Source organism: Peromyscus californicus, unplaced genomic scaffold, assembly GCF_007827085.1.
Source record: "Peromyscus californicus insignis strain IS unplaced genomic scaffold, ASM782708v3 Scaffold_20__1_contigs__length_68692818, whole genome shotgun sequence".
Taxonomy (NCBI): Eukaryota; Metazoa; Chordata; class Mammalia; order Rodentia; family Cricetidae; genus Peromyscus; species Peromyscus californicus.
Genome location: NW_026294503.1, coordinates 11,125,566 through 11,140,696, shown reverse-complemented (window position 1 = coordinate 11,140,696; position 15,131 = coordinate 11,125,566). Strand labels below are relative to the sequence as shown.

General features: G+C 41.7%; 1 protein-coding gene across 1 annotated transcript; it reads left to right on the top strand.

The window, feature by feature from the left end:
* Positions 1-4,234: 4,234 nt before the first annotated feature.
* Tmem74 (transmembrane protein 74) lies at positions 4,235-12,758 on the top strand. Its single transcript, XM_052747746.1, has 2 exons — positions 4,235-4,367; positions 6,543-12,758. Exon 2 carries the CDS (start codon positions 6,942-6,944, stop codon positions 7,857-7,859), a length of 918 nt encoding a protein of 305 aa, XP_052603706.1. The 5' UTR covers positions 4,235-4,367; positions 6,543-6,941; the 3' UTR covers positions 7,860-12,758.
* Positions 12,759-15,131: the final 2,373 nt, after the last annotated feature.

Here is a 15,131-nt window from a genome sequence, read left to right as displayed (position 1 = left end):
GTGCAATTAGTCCTTATCATTTTGTCTGAGGAGAGAAAATTTGATGACTTCCTTTGTAATTACTATAAGAGGCTAGTTGTTAACAGCCCCAAGGATTACTCTTAACTTAGTCAATTTACTCAGAATCTATTTTATTACTAGTTAATCTAGCATAATAATGATTGTTCCTCCAATACCAGAGTAAACATGAAACATATTAAAATTTATGTAAAATAGAAATCATTATATAGATTCTTAATGCCATCACTTAATTAAGGCCACTGACTTTGTAAGCAGATACTGTGGATCTACTGCTGTTGGATATATGCTGGATTATGTCATGCTCATTGACTCTAACAAAAAAGGCTGTTTTTCAGGGAAGCTAAGTTTTATTTTGGAAGGAAGAACACATAGAAAGCAGTGTAAAGTATGCATGAAGTACTTTTTCATATGTAAAATGCCAGTTTAAAGGAAAGTGAATTATACCACTCTAGTGTCAAATAGGAAGAAGTTTAGGATGTTGACCGAGAAAGACTCTTTTTTTTTCTTTTGGTTTTTCGAGACAGGGTTTCTCTGGTGTTTTGGTGCCTGTCCTGGATCTCGCTTTGTAGACCAGGCTGGCCTTGAACTCACAGAGATCCACCTGGCTCTGCCTCCCATGTGCTGGGATTAAAGGCGTGCGCCACCACCGCCCGGCGAGGCGAGAAAGACTCTTCAAAAGCAGTTCTAGAAGTCATCTCTCCAGCCCATAAATTAACTTTTTAATGTTAAAGAAAATGTGGAGTCTAATGCTTTGTGGTTTTTTATTATTATTATTTTATTTTACAATACAATTCAGTTCTACATATCAGCCACGGATTCCCTTGTTCTCCCCCCTCCTGCCCCCCTCCCCTTCCCCCCAGCCCACCCCCCATTCCCACTTCCTCCAGGGCAAAGTCCGTCCCCCGTCCCGTCCCCCACCCCCCCTCGCGAGGACTGAGATCAACCTGGTAGCAGGTCCAGTCCCCTCCTCCCAGGCCGAGCCAAGCGATCCTGCATAAGCCCCAGGTTCAAACAGCCAACTCATGCAATGAGCACAGGACCCAGTCCCACTGCCTGGATGCCTCCCAAACAGATCAAGCCAATCAACTGTCTCACCCATTCAGAGGGCCTGATCCAGTTGGGGGCCCCTCAGCCATTGGTTCATAGTTCATGTGTTTCCATTCGTTTGGCTATTTGTCACTGTGCTTTATCCAACCTTGGTCTCAACAATTCTCGCTCATATAAACCCTCCTCTTTCTCAATAATTGGACTCCTGGAGCTCCACCTGGGGCCTAGCTGTGGATCTCTGCATCCAGATCCCTCAGTCATTGGATGGGGTTTCTAGCACGACAATTAGGGTGTTTGGCCATCCCATCACCAGAGTAGGTCAGTTCGGGCTGTCTCTCGACCATTGCCAGCAGTCTGTTGTGGGGATATCTTTGTGGATTTCTGTGGCCTCTCTAGCACTTTGCTTCTTCCTATTCTCATGTGGTCTTCATTTACCATGGTCTCCTATTCCTTGTTCTCCCTCTCTGTTGTTGATCCAGCTGGGATCTCTCGCTCCCCCAAGCTCTCTTTCCCTCAACCCTCGCCCTTCATTACCCCCACTCATGTCCAGGCTGTTCACGTAGATCTCATCCATTTCTCCGTCATTGGGTGATCCCCGTGTCTTTCTTGGGGTCCTGTTTTCCAGGTAGCCTCCCTGGTGATGTGAGTTAATGTTTCGTTTTATTTTATGAGTGTGATGATAATGGGGAATGAGAGAATAACTGATAATCATCTCAAGTCTCCATTGAGTTTTGTCATCTGACTTCTCTGAATGAAAGAGAAAGACTGAACTTTCTGTATCGGGTAAGATGTTCAACATGTCATTAGTGATCTTAGGTGTGCACAGTGGCCATTCAATGTTCAAGTGCCTAAGTCATAGGTTAAACAACGTTTAGTAGTTACCTTCAACAAATGTCACAAGATAGTGGCTAATAAATATTTAAAATCCCAACGTTGACAAACTTACAGAATATGGATTCCTCTGCAGCTGGCCTAGATGGGAAATGCCTCATGTAAGACATATAGATTAGAATTAGTTCATCAGGGAGACCACAGAGGTTGCATAATCCAATTAAACAAATCCCTCCTTTAACACTGCCAATAAATGCTTCTGCCTTTTTTTTTTTAATGAAGCCTCTCTAGCAGTATATAATTCACTTTTCTGAGACATTCCATGTCAAACTATTAGAATGTCCTTACTTGAATCAAATGCCAAACCAGTCTCTTAGTTAAACCTGACAGAACTCCCCAGTCTGTGTGCCCCAACATCTGAGGTGCACCAGTGTCTAAGTGAGGATAATGGCTTACCTAATCCATGAGCCCACAAAGTTTTCCTGTAGGCTCCCAAGACGCTGCAGCCTAGGGGTGATTGTCATGAGAAGCCTTCTATGTTTACACCTGTGTTTTACCTCTTACAGGTGACTTCCATGAAAAAAAGCGGCAAAACCTTGCACTCCTTACAAAGTCTCAACATCTACAGTGGTAACATATTAGCACTAATAGATACTATTACTGTCATTTGTTCTAATTTCCCTTATAAAACCATGAGGTGAAATACATTTGATGTTATGAACTTTAACCTAAAGCTAGTTTTTATACTGCCCCAGTCTCTTCCTTTGATTAAATACCCCAAGTCCCCACTGCACCTCTTTATCTAACAATAGCTCAAGATATTTTTGACATCTTAGTTGTCCTCTTGTGGACACCTACAGTGTGTTTGGGTTCCTTTTCCAATATATAGTACTGATAAATAAGGTTGTCACGTGTGTCTTGGAAAGATGAATTGGATAGAGGAACAGAGAAAATATATTCTTGCTGGGAAACAGAATAGTGAGCCAAGGAAGTCATGGTGCACATTTCCAGAACTAATAGTGTAACGAGTTACAATAAAATTGTGGGACAAACAGATTTCAAAGAGGCTGGATTTTAAGAAGTCTGTGGAACCATTCGAATGGCTTTTGTCACATGTTTGTGAAGTAAAATAAATAGGATTGTTATCATTTGCTGTGTCATTTGAGGATGCTGACCTGTCTCTCAAGTGACTGCAGCATTTATGTGAGCCTCTTGCAAGCAGAAAATGCCACAGATACTGTCATCCTTTGCTCCTTAGATGGAATCAATCAATGATCGTAAATCACTCCAGAGGAGGTGCCAGACAACAGAGGAGATGGTCCACAAAGCGCACATTTCCAAGATGTGTTGCTGTAGGATGTTAAAGCCTGCTCTGGTTAAAAAAAAAAGGGGGGGGGGGTTACCTAAAGAAGTTAGCTTCTCCTATCTCAAGAGCCACAACCTCAGGAGTTTCAACCATACATTTTCCTAGCCAAACCTGACCCTTCTCTCACGCTCTGCCCACCCCCAGTCAGTTAGTATAGCATAACTTAGAATTTATTGAATACCAACGGTGTGGGTTTGACTACTGTTTTATAATCCAGATATTCTGTAAAGTTGAGGACTGTTACAGTACCTCTAAAGTTGAATGCCTTAAACGAGCTAAATAAAAGGTGTAGAAAAGGACCTGGGAATAAAGAACACTGCCTTTGTTCTCTGATTTTCTAATTTCGCATACCTTTATCAGATACAAGATGTAACAGTAAATGCAGGGGCAAAACGGGAGAACAGGACACTGCTACTCTTGGTGTTCACAATGCTACCTGTTTTACGGGAAAGGTGATGACTTTGGAACCACACTCTGGATACTATTTCAAAAGCTACTAATTATTGAGTTTGTAATCTTGGTTGTGGGCGGGGGAAGCGCTGAATCCCTGTGGGTCTTCTTCCTCGTTTTAAAAAGAAGACTGACAAAATCTACTTTGAAAATGTGTTTTGACTATTAAATATGACAAAGTATGCAAATGGCTTGGCACACAGTGAGAACTAAATGTAAAGCTTGTTTCCCCAGTCCTCCTCCTGAATCCTGTGGCTGCACTTGAGGCTGGGGGGGAGGGGGGGATGGGGAGGGAAGGGAGACACATTCATCTTAGAGAGTCCAGAGCTTGAAGGTCCAAGCAGGTAAATGCGTGCGTGGATGGAAGTAACTATTTTCCAGAAGAACAAAATCCTGGAGGTACGGGACAAAGCGAATGGGAGGGAATGTAAGGACCTCTTCTGAACTACATCTCCCGGGATGCTCAGCAAAAGGGAGCACCCCGCCCCGCCCTGCCCCGCCCAGCCGGACTCGGCGGGCGCCGCCCACCCAGCGGAACCCAGCAGGGAACACTGGCTACAAGTGCTGCGGCTGGGGAATAGCGGACTTTCTCAGGGAGCCACGCGGACGCGAGTGCTCCCGCTCCAGCTTCACCCGGTAGCCGAAGCAGAAGGTGAGTGCCAGAGAGTGGGATGGGGAAGAAGCAAGCGGAGTAGAGAGAGAGAGAGAGCCGAAGCCTGGAGCTAAAAGGAGCTGGGGCACGCATCCCCACTCCCCGCACTAGGTGCCTGCAGGACCTCAGCGGACGCAGCCAGACTGCAGGTGCCTTGATGGGCCAAGACTTCTCCAGGAGAAGTGATTGATCCAGCAGCCTGTTGGGGGCTCCCCTGCCGGGTGCTAGCAGCGGGTCTTGTAAACCGAGTGCGCTCGCTCATCCTGCATCCCGCATCCCACATCCTTAGGTGGTCTCCTGCGGACTAGCCTTGTCCCTGTCAATTCTGTCCATATTTTACTGCCTTTAGTTGAGGATCAGAGGACTGGGGAAAACGCTGCCCCCCTGCTTTGGAGGTACAATCTCATTAACTGGGCTTTTAAACAGATCAGAGGGGGGAAAAATAGGGGGAGGGAAGAAGAGACCTTTGGCTGGTCCCCTGGGATTATCCGTCATCCACTGAGGCTGGAAACCTGAGAATACAGATCTGCAAATCGACTGTACAGTTAGTGAGTCTCAAATAGAGCCCACTCTCTTCTTCGGAGAGAGGAGAGAGGAGAGAGGAGAGAGGAGAGAGGAGAGAGGAGAGAGGAGAGAGGAGAGAGGAGAGAGGAGAGAGGAGAGAGGAGAGAGGAGAGAGGAGAGAGGAGAGAGAGAGAGAGGAGAGAGGAGAGAGGAGAGAGGAGAGAGGAGAGAGGAGAGAGGAGAGAGAGAGAGAGAGAGAGAGAGAGAGAGAGAGAGAGAGAGAGAGAGAGAGAGAGAGAGAGAGAGAGAATATTAATATCTCTCTGCTTTGTCGTAAATTGGAAGTCTCGTAAGGGACCCTGCCGATTTTATCTAAAGGAGTCTAATATGATTAGTTAATTGTGCCAAAGGTTAATCAGAGCGACTCATGCCTGAGGGATCCATCTGTGAGTGTTTCTTTTCGGTAATTGATGAAACCGGTTCCCATCACTTCCTTCATTGAAGGATCCTTCAGTAGGGGCTTGTCCACTTGCTGAAGGAAAACTGATTCAGTTATGGTTTTTTGCACTTAGCACTGTGGGTTTGTTTTGTGTTTGTTGTTGTTTCATTTTTTGTATTTTCAGTGGACAGGAGGATGGGGGACTTTGAAGTACAGCAGAAAACATGTCGATTTTCTTTTCTGTGCTGAGTTGCTTGGCTGTCTTAGGTGAGGCTTGCTTGTGTACCTCTGTTACCAGCTGCTGGAGTTGGGGATTTTGATTCATAATCCTCCAGCCACGGGTTAAAGTTAATCACCACTCTGGATTGAAATAAAAACAAAGGGAGTCCTTGACTCAGCCCCCTGTATTTATTCAGAATGGAGAGTGAATTTTTATTCCCCAGGAAGCTAGCAGAGGGAGTAGTAGATGGGCAGATGGCTTCCTGGCTTTCTGTTCAACACAGAGTTCCATCCCATCAAGGCGAGCAGAGGTGAGGGAGTGCCATGGATACAGGGCTTCAGCTGTAGCTCTGGAAACTGCTTCTGCCTTCTTTGTCTTGATTCAATGCTATTTGTTTATCATTCTTTTTTACCCCCTCAACTTACTTGCACATCGAGTTTGTAAACACGTCCAGGGAGCTACTTTCTTGTGCTTGTGTGTTAGCAAACTGTAGGGCGGAGAAGTAACTCCGACCCGCTGAGACTTTGTGAGTGGGAGCAGCAGGCACTCAATGGGAGCACGTAGTACATATGTGTGAAGTGGACTGGCTCACTGTGCTTTGCAGAGACCACAGTGAAATGTGTAAACTGCCCCTGTGGAACAGGGAGTGGATTTAAACACAGTAGAAGAGCATAAGGCTATATTAACACAGGACCCAGGGCTGTGTGTAGTGAGTTACTAGATACATGAATAAGAGAATCACTAGTCCTGATTCCTCTTTTGGTCACTGGCTGATTAAGTCATCCTTTTCATTCACTTCATAGCTGCTAAGTCAAGATGCTGATCCAACCGCACCCAACTGATAGGAGCATACTTTCATTAAAGCTAATCTGTATTAGAATCTATTCCGAACTGGAGTATAAGCATGCACTCTAATTGAATTGTTAAGAAGTCTGCACTTGCTGGAGAACTCCAGAAATCCGGCAGCTCTGCTAAAGAGGGCCCTGCCTTTCTCATTTGTGTCTTTCTACAGGAAACTTGCCTTCTCGTTTGAGGGATTCTGTCACGGGAACGTGTGAGTCCCTGGATAAATTTGGCTTGGTGACGGCAGTGTGCTCTCTCCAGAGATACTGCCACTTCCTCCTTGCTCCTTTTCTCCCCTGACCTGAGTTTCTCCCTGCTAACCCTGTGACAAGTCAGAAGATTTACCCTTTCCACGCTCTTCTGCCACCAGGTTCCCTTTCTTATGTGTGTCCCTCTCATGAGGAACTGAGTCTAAGGTGTCCTTAACCAGCCATGACTATAAAGGAAATGGGGACCAGAGGAGCAGGCCTCTCTATAGCACGGGCTTAGATTCTGCTGGGTTCTTATCTAACTGTGTTGCCACTCCAAGAATTTCTGGAAATTGCTACAGGAATTCTAGCCAGCTCCCATGGAGCTCCACTCCCTGACTAAGAGGAATAGACCAGAGGACCTGTGCAATGCTGTGGACTGGAGTTCAGGCGGGACTTTTGGTGACCAGGAAGAGGAAGCAGCCATCAGAGAGGCTCTTTGCTCTCAGAAAAACTCTACACCCATACCAGGAGCAGCTGCAGTGGAAGTGTCTAGACTTAGCTCTTCTCCAGCACCCCCAACCTCCTTGCTCCAAGGCAATGCTATTCAGCCAAGCTTTTGCCCACCAGGACCTCCTGAGTCAGGGAACAGTCAAGTAATGGCAGACCGTAAAGTCTGCAATTGTTGCAGCCAGGAACTAGAAACGTCTTTTACTTATGTGGATGAGAATGTCAACTTAGAACAGAGAAGTCAGAGATCCCCATCAGCAAAAGGCAGTCACCACCCTGGCGATCTTGGCTGGGGAAACCCTAACGAGTGGTCCCATGAGGCTGCCATGTCTTTGATATCTGAAGACGAGGACGACACCAGCTCAGAAGCCACGTCTTCAGGGAAGTCCATAGACTATGGTTTCATCAGTGCCATCTTGTTCTTGGTCACTGGTATCTTGCTGGTGATCATTTCTTACATTGTCCCTCGGGAGGTGACAGTGGATCCCAATACCGTGGCAGCCCGGGAGATGGAGCGCCTAGAAAAGGAGAGTGCGAGGCTAGGTGCACACCTGGACCGCTGTGTGATAGCTGGGCTCTGCCTCCTCACACTCGGGGGAGTCGTCCTCTCATGCTTGCTGATGATGTCTATGTGGAAGGGGGAGCTCTATCGTCGAAACAGGTTTGCCTCTTCCAAAGAGTCTGCAAAACTCTATGGTTCTTTCAACTTCAGGATGAAAACCAGCACTAATGAAAACACCTTGGAACTGTCCTTGGTGGAGGAAGATGCCCTTGCTGTACAGAGTTAATTCTGAACTTCTTGAGAGACAACTATATGTTTGATGTGAAAAAATTACATCACCGGTGTCCTTTATTTGTTTGGCAAGAAAAATTATCCTTTGTTGTTGTTATTGTTGTTTTCCACATCCCAAAAGCCAGCCAGTGTTCTGTTTCCATGGATCTTTTATTAAGAAAACCTGTGTAAGATGTAAAAGAAACCATGGTCATCTATTCCTGACTTACTGCAAACTGAAAACTAATTCACCTGTAATGACTATGAATTTCTATTTCTATAGCAAAATACTTCCACTGACCTAATATACAAGTGTTTTCTTTTTACATAAACATGGATATTATTATTAGGTACTAGAAGGGCTCCTGCACAATGGGATCATGTGGCAATCTATTCTGTGAAACACAAGCACTAATTAAATAGCAAAGCTTACGTTTAATTCCCAAAGTGCTTTTCCATTTTCTTGCTAAAATTTTATTCCTGTAATTTGACTAAACACTAAAATGTAGACTTTGGGAGTGTGAATGTTTTGAAACTTTAAGATAATGGTTATTTTTAAAAGCTATAAAATACTATATTTTAAAATATTACTGTGTTTAGAAATGACAACTATGTCATTAATATGTACCTTCTTATAAAGAAAATGATATGTCATCTTCAGACCCATGTGAGGTTAACTGTTAATATAAGGTGTTTTCCTGAAGCCTTTTTTTCCCAATGAAGTAGAGTAGTTGTTGATACATACTTTGTTTCCTTGTGGATTTGCCTTCAGCCTGATGACTTGTGCCCTTGAAATCTTTACTTCTCATACATGTGTGGCAAAGGATTACACTTTAAAAACATATCTTCTGGCAGCCAAACATTTAGACAGGTCTAAGTCATGAGCAGACCTGGTATGCTGCCCAGGTGATATTTTGTGGAGGTGGTTTGGAGAAAACCTCCAGTATAATTGCAGCTAGACTCCTGGGCACTATGCCTAGTATAAGCCATTACTTAAAAAGTCCTTAAACCTATAGCCAAAATCTTACACTGTAAAGAGAAAAATCAAACTCATTCATTTAGTGGGAGTTGTGTTCATCACTATCCTGATTCCCCTTGACAGGTCTAGAGATCATCCTGAAAACCTACCCTTAAGGACTATGTTCTCCCCTCATAAAGTGAAATGTTTAGTCTATGAGAGGTTCTGTGGGCAAGGTGGTCAGGAAAGAGATGGGAAATGCAGCCTACGAAAGATCTGTATTGCACTGATGTTCCTTCAAGTGACCCACACCCTTCCACTTAGGTGTTTTATTAGTATAAAATGAGTTCATTCTTAAAGAGGACTGGAGCCAGGAATGGGTGTGAGTGAAAGGATGAGCTAGTGAGAAAGGAATTTTGTTGGAGATTCTTAAGCTTAATGAAGTCTAATGTAGACACCTGTGTTGTTACTGAGGGCTGTGGGTGAACTATATGAGTTTGTGTATCTATATGAATGAGTCCTTGTGGATATCAGAGCAATTTGTTGAGTTACCTTTATTACAAGTTAAAGGAAAACACAGTAGTGGAGGATGAGGTAGGGATGGCAAACATGTCACAGAATTCTTAGGGAAAAGTAAGTAAAGTGTAGAAAATGTATATGCAGCCCCATTGCCTCACCCTGTAGAATAAAGTACTTGACCATGAAGTGCTGGCTTATTGAGACACAAAGCACGAGAAGGAACATGTATTTTGATTGTTGTAGCCAGTCTTTTTGTGCTTTGTGTCTCTGTGACTCTTAGGTCATCTGTGCTGAAGGCAGCTTCTCAGAAGTTTAAACTTTATCTTCTGGAGGTTTATTCATTTTTGATTCCTAGTCTGCTTGAGGAACCACTTTGGAGATGTTGCAGTAAGAAGGGAGTAATCTATCTCCATGAGTGAGTAGATCTGAGCTGGGTTCAAACTGCAACAACAAAATTTGTAAAATAAAATTTAAACCAGTTTAATGCCAGGCCTGGTGAGTCATGCCTTGATTCTGACGATTGAGAGGCTGAAGCAGGAAGATCAATGCAAGGTCAAGGCCAGCTTAGACTACATAGTGGGTTCCAAGACAGCCTGGAATATAGAGTGAGACTGTCTCAGAAAAACAACAAACTATTCATGTTTATTTATATGAGAACTCTGAATTTTTTTATCTATTTGTAAATCATAATTAATTAGTTTCATAGCAAATAAAACAGCACTAATTTGTGGTTCAATTTTCTGTTCTTGATGAGCTTGAAATTAAACATGAAGGCTGTCCTTTCAATCCTATAAAACTAATGATAAGAAAAAAAAGCCAGAGTTCTTCAATACAAGAAAAGTTAATGAACTCACTATGCTGCTAAATCGTAGAGATACACTCACTCTAAAGGCAGCACTTTTAAAAATGCCTTTTCAGAAAAGAAGATTCTAAATTGAATGTAAGCAAATGCTCATTTCCACATTATCTCAAACTGCTCAAACACAGAGAGCATGACACGAGGTTCTGGTGATACCAGGGAAGGCCATTACACCCAAAGGGACCAATTGAGAAAATCACCCGCTTTCTTTAGGCTGTGCTGATGTAATTCTAATAATTACCTTTATCTGCTTTCCCCAGGCATAATATTTGTGTTGCCTTCACCCATTCTGTTAGTGCCTGTCTTTGAGATGATTTCTTGATTTTAAAATGAAGCTCAGGAATATGGACATGGCTCAGGGTACAGTGCTTGCCTAGCATGTGTGAGACCCCGAGTCAAGCCCTCTGCACTGCAAGAAAATAACAATAAAGGTAAAGGTAATACCAACAAAGAAACATTCTGAACTTTCAGCACCATTGATCTCAATACAATCCAAAGTGGTTTGGGTACTAGAATTGCTTTGGCCTGGCCATGTGAGAAACCAGACATTGAATAGACTGAGGCAATGCTGTTGATCTTGGATCTTTCTTGGGCTTTGTGGAGATCTCTTCCACATGGTACCAGTTGTTATCTGTGGAAGCTTCACACAATTAATGGACAGTGTAGGCTTCCTAATATTTCTGATAATCTGTCCCCTTGGGGGGCACTGGAAACTGCTGTAGAGTTTGTGTGGCTCTTTGCAATGCTCTTTCCCTGCCAGCCATTTGGAGCGCCTGATGTGACCATGCAGTATGCTGTGCTGGCCCTTCATGTGAAGCTGTTGTCTTTCCCACCTTCTTGCTGGGTACTAATTCTATGATTTAGAAGAACAGCAGGCCGCTGGGAACCATCAAGTTCTCTCTGGCCTGGGTGTTTTCACCCATGCGACCGCTGGGTCCCTTAATTCTGTAATACCCAGATATTTACCTTGATATCAAAAGCTTAAAATGCCTGAGCCCATCATCTCCCTTTTTAAAAATATGTTTTGAGGCCAAGTTTGACCCTGGCTAACACATATCCTTTCAAGGCTCAACTGTAAACAAACTGCCATACCAACATGTTTGTGCCGTCCTTTCCTTTGTCCCTACAGTGAAGTCAAATTAGTGAAAGTGCACCATGAGAATTTTATATCAAGAATTAAGGATCTGAACACACACACACACACACACACACACACACACACACACACACACACACATATATATATTTGTTTTCTTCTAAGTTTCTTTACAATAAGAAAGCATTCTAAGCAATTACACAATGAACATTCTGGTCTTTGTCTCTCAAGTGTGTACACATATGAAACTCTTATCTGGATTAATGGTCAGAGCAACAGGGAAAACACCTATGTATCTGTTGGAAGATTTTCCAGTCTGAATATCTGATTCTACTGCAGCAACTCAAGCTCCCACAAAACTGTGGCCTGACAAAAGAGAGTCGCAATGCTTGTCAACGGTTCCCGTGTGGCAGCAAGATGCAATGTCATCCCCTAGATCTAAATGCACCACAGAACAAGACACATCCTTACAGTTTTCTGGAATGGCTTTCGCTTTTCTCAAACTGGGCATAAACAGTGACCCTGATGAGAATTAAAATGAAGTCTCAATAGGCTTTTCTCAGGAACTCGTAAGATGGATAATTAACAGTGTTGACTTGCAGACTCTTTTCAGCTATATTGTTTTATGGTCCACATAATATTCTGTAAAATCTCTCTTTTAGTTTTTATGGGCATATAACTTTGGAATTGATTTGACTCACTGACATCAACATTATCAAAAGGGAAGGTGCTAGTGCAAATACACAGAATTGCTTCCAAAAATCCATGACTTAACTCAAAAGCATAGTCATGGCTTTTGTTAGTTAAGTATGCAGGTTGCTGTGTAGAAGCCTGTATATATGTTAGGGTATGTTTTATAGGTACAGAACCTTAATATTCGTAAGCTATTGTTAGACTAATTGTCTTATTGGAATTTGGCATGCCTTAACGTTAATTTTATGAACAAGAAGTCTTTCATGGGTAACTAATAAAGAATTTGGAATCAACCTCAGAATGAAATGCTGTAAGAACATAAATCTGTTTTGTTTGTTCAGCGCCCTACAAATGCTTTTTGATTTATTTTTTAACCTTTCAATTACAAGCTCATAAGTGTGTGGAATGTTTATAAATTATTTTATCTTGAATTAATATTTTCTTCCCTAGAAATGTGGACAGCACTGTCTTTGGCTCCCAAGTTTAGGGATTCCCCTGTGGTCTCACTTCTCACTGCTCTCTGACTGCTTCTTACACAGACTGAAAACCCATTTGAGTAAGGAGACAAAGATGGATGGATCTTCCTCTGCTGTGTATGTCCCTGTGATTCTTTCCTGGCTTTTCATCCTACTGTTCTTGCCAACTGAAAGTACTTGATGTCGATTGTGTATTTTTTGATATTATAAAGGCACTCATGGAAGATGATGGGCTTTTTTCTCATGGCATTTGATGCCTTATATGGTAATAATGTGTCCTATCAATTTGAAATAAAAATATTTATTGAGATGTTTTTACTGTGTTCAGCTTTTATTGAAGTCTAATATAATACATATTTGGTCATTTAAAATTATTTTTAAAATTATCTATATATAAGAAAAAATAAAAGTAATATTTACCTCCAAGTCAAGTGTAACATCCTCCTTACTACCCTATCATTGAACTATGTCTTATTAATTTTGCTTTGTATGTATGAAATAGTGAATGCTATATAGATTTCTCTAAATTACTTGGTATTGAACTTAGAGTATGAATTGCATGATGTTTTTTAAGAACACTCATCTGAAAATCTAAGATTGTGTACCTCAGCCAGTACAGCTCAGTGCCTTGACCAGACTAGGAAAATCTAAGTAGGGGTCGCGAGGCAAAGAAGAAAGGACATGCATAAAGACATACGTATAGAAAAGCTGGGGTCTGGTGGGCTACCTGCACTTTGATGGCTAGAGTGACACCAACTATCAAAACAACCCAGAACCTCACCATGTTTGTTGTGTCCAGAACAAGGAAAGGAATTAGCTAGTCCCTATAGGAGGACATTGTGAGCAGTCTCCAGGTGTAGGCATCCAGGACGAGGAAGCTCCAGTTGCTAGTTTATACACACACTAGTTAATCATTTGTAAACACTAGTACTTGAACCAAGAACTTTGCCTTTTTTGTGTGTGTGAACACTAGTACTTGGACCAAGGCTTTGCCTTTCTGATCTTGACCAGGGGAAAGGCTTTCCCAGTTTCCCATGGGTCCAAGTCCTTGGTCCTTGACATGCCTGTGCCCATGTCAAAATATGCATTCATTTAGGACTTCTTTCACTCCTTATACATTCTCTCAAGGCTTCTTCGTATCCTCATAAAAGTAAATATTGAATTATATTATATTTTCTCTTTTAACCTTTTCAACTGAATGTTGATATCTATTTCCTTTTGTGTTATTAAGTAGAATTGCATCCTTATTATGTATAAGTGCTGTCAAGGTCAGTTGATTCAAAAAAGAGAATTGGAAATGAGGACACACACACACACACACACACACACACACACACACACACACACACACACACACACTTTCACTGTTTTAAAAGAAAAACCAAATCAAGATTCTTGCTTATCATTAAGAAGAAAAATCTAGTTATTTCCACATATAAACTTCTAGACTGCTGTTTGTTTTGTTAACTAACTATGATCATGTAGGAGTAGTTAAGAAAGCAAAATTCCGTGGTCTTCTTGCAATATAGTCCTTGCAGGTCACAGAAATGATAGTCTCAGGGTATTGGTATGGTGTTGCTCCTCTTTATAGATGTTGCTGTTAACAAAACCGGGTAGTAAGGGAGTTTGCAAGGTAGCAAGCAGATAATCCATCCCCATACAACTTATCATCTCAGCTGGATATAGCACCCTGTGCAAGCCAATAAACATGGTTTCATTACATGCTGAAATATGGGAGAGTTGGGACTATGCCAAAAGCCGTTGATGACTGATGTCATTTCTAACATCTCTGTCTTTTTCAAGCATATTACATCAATAAATGTAAAATCCTTTATGCTCTCAAATGACAGCACCATCTATTTAATATTTTTAGAGTAGGTCAAAAGAAATTTTTTCTAAAGACTCTCCACAAAAGACATATTCTAGCAATTTTTGTTAAAGATAATCAAAAATGTAAGCTATCACAGTTTAAGATTATATATATGATTTTGTTGTATTATTTTATAGCAATCTGGGTATGAAGCTAGTGCCTATGCTTTTAGCTCATGGACAGCAAGTTCTTTTTTCAAGTCCCCAACTTGTGCTTTTGGATTGAAGCTTTATCTTAGCTAATTTTCACCTTATTTTTGCAAGTTGTTTTTTACTGTTTGCTTTCTAACAATGAATGAAAACCTAAAGCTAAAAATGTTAAATGATCCCCTAAAACTATATATAATACTAAGCAGTAGAAAATGAAAATTTAGGATTTTTTCACTAACAAGTTAGTTTTTATTCAAAGTTAGAAGAACTGTTATCCAAGTCAGAAAAATCTATTTATGCTATTTTACTTTATAGTTATCAGTATTAAAGTGGTTCAAATAAATCTACATAGACATTTTTTCTTCAGTGCTAAAAATAAAATACAGTCATGTTTCTGATGTATGAAATAGTACATATAGGCCTTATACAGTCTACAGTGTGGAATCCAAGGAGAGATAGCCATAATTGAATGATTACTTTATGCCAAGTATTTTGCATTCATGTAGTGTATCTTGCACAGTCTTAACAGCATATGATACAATAAGAGTGTCAGAACCAAGAAGACACATGTCTTCAAGTTTGAATGCCTGTTCTTTTCTTCTCTTGTCCACTTGTCTGAGCCATAGTTTCATTGTCTGTAGTATGATGATATTTGCCTTGTGGGATGT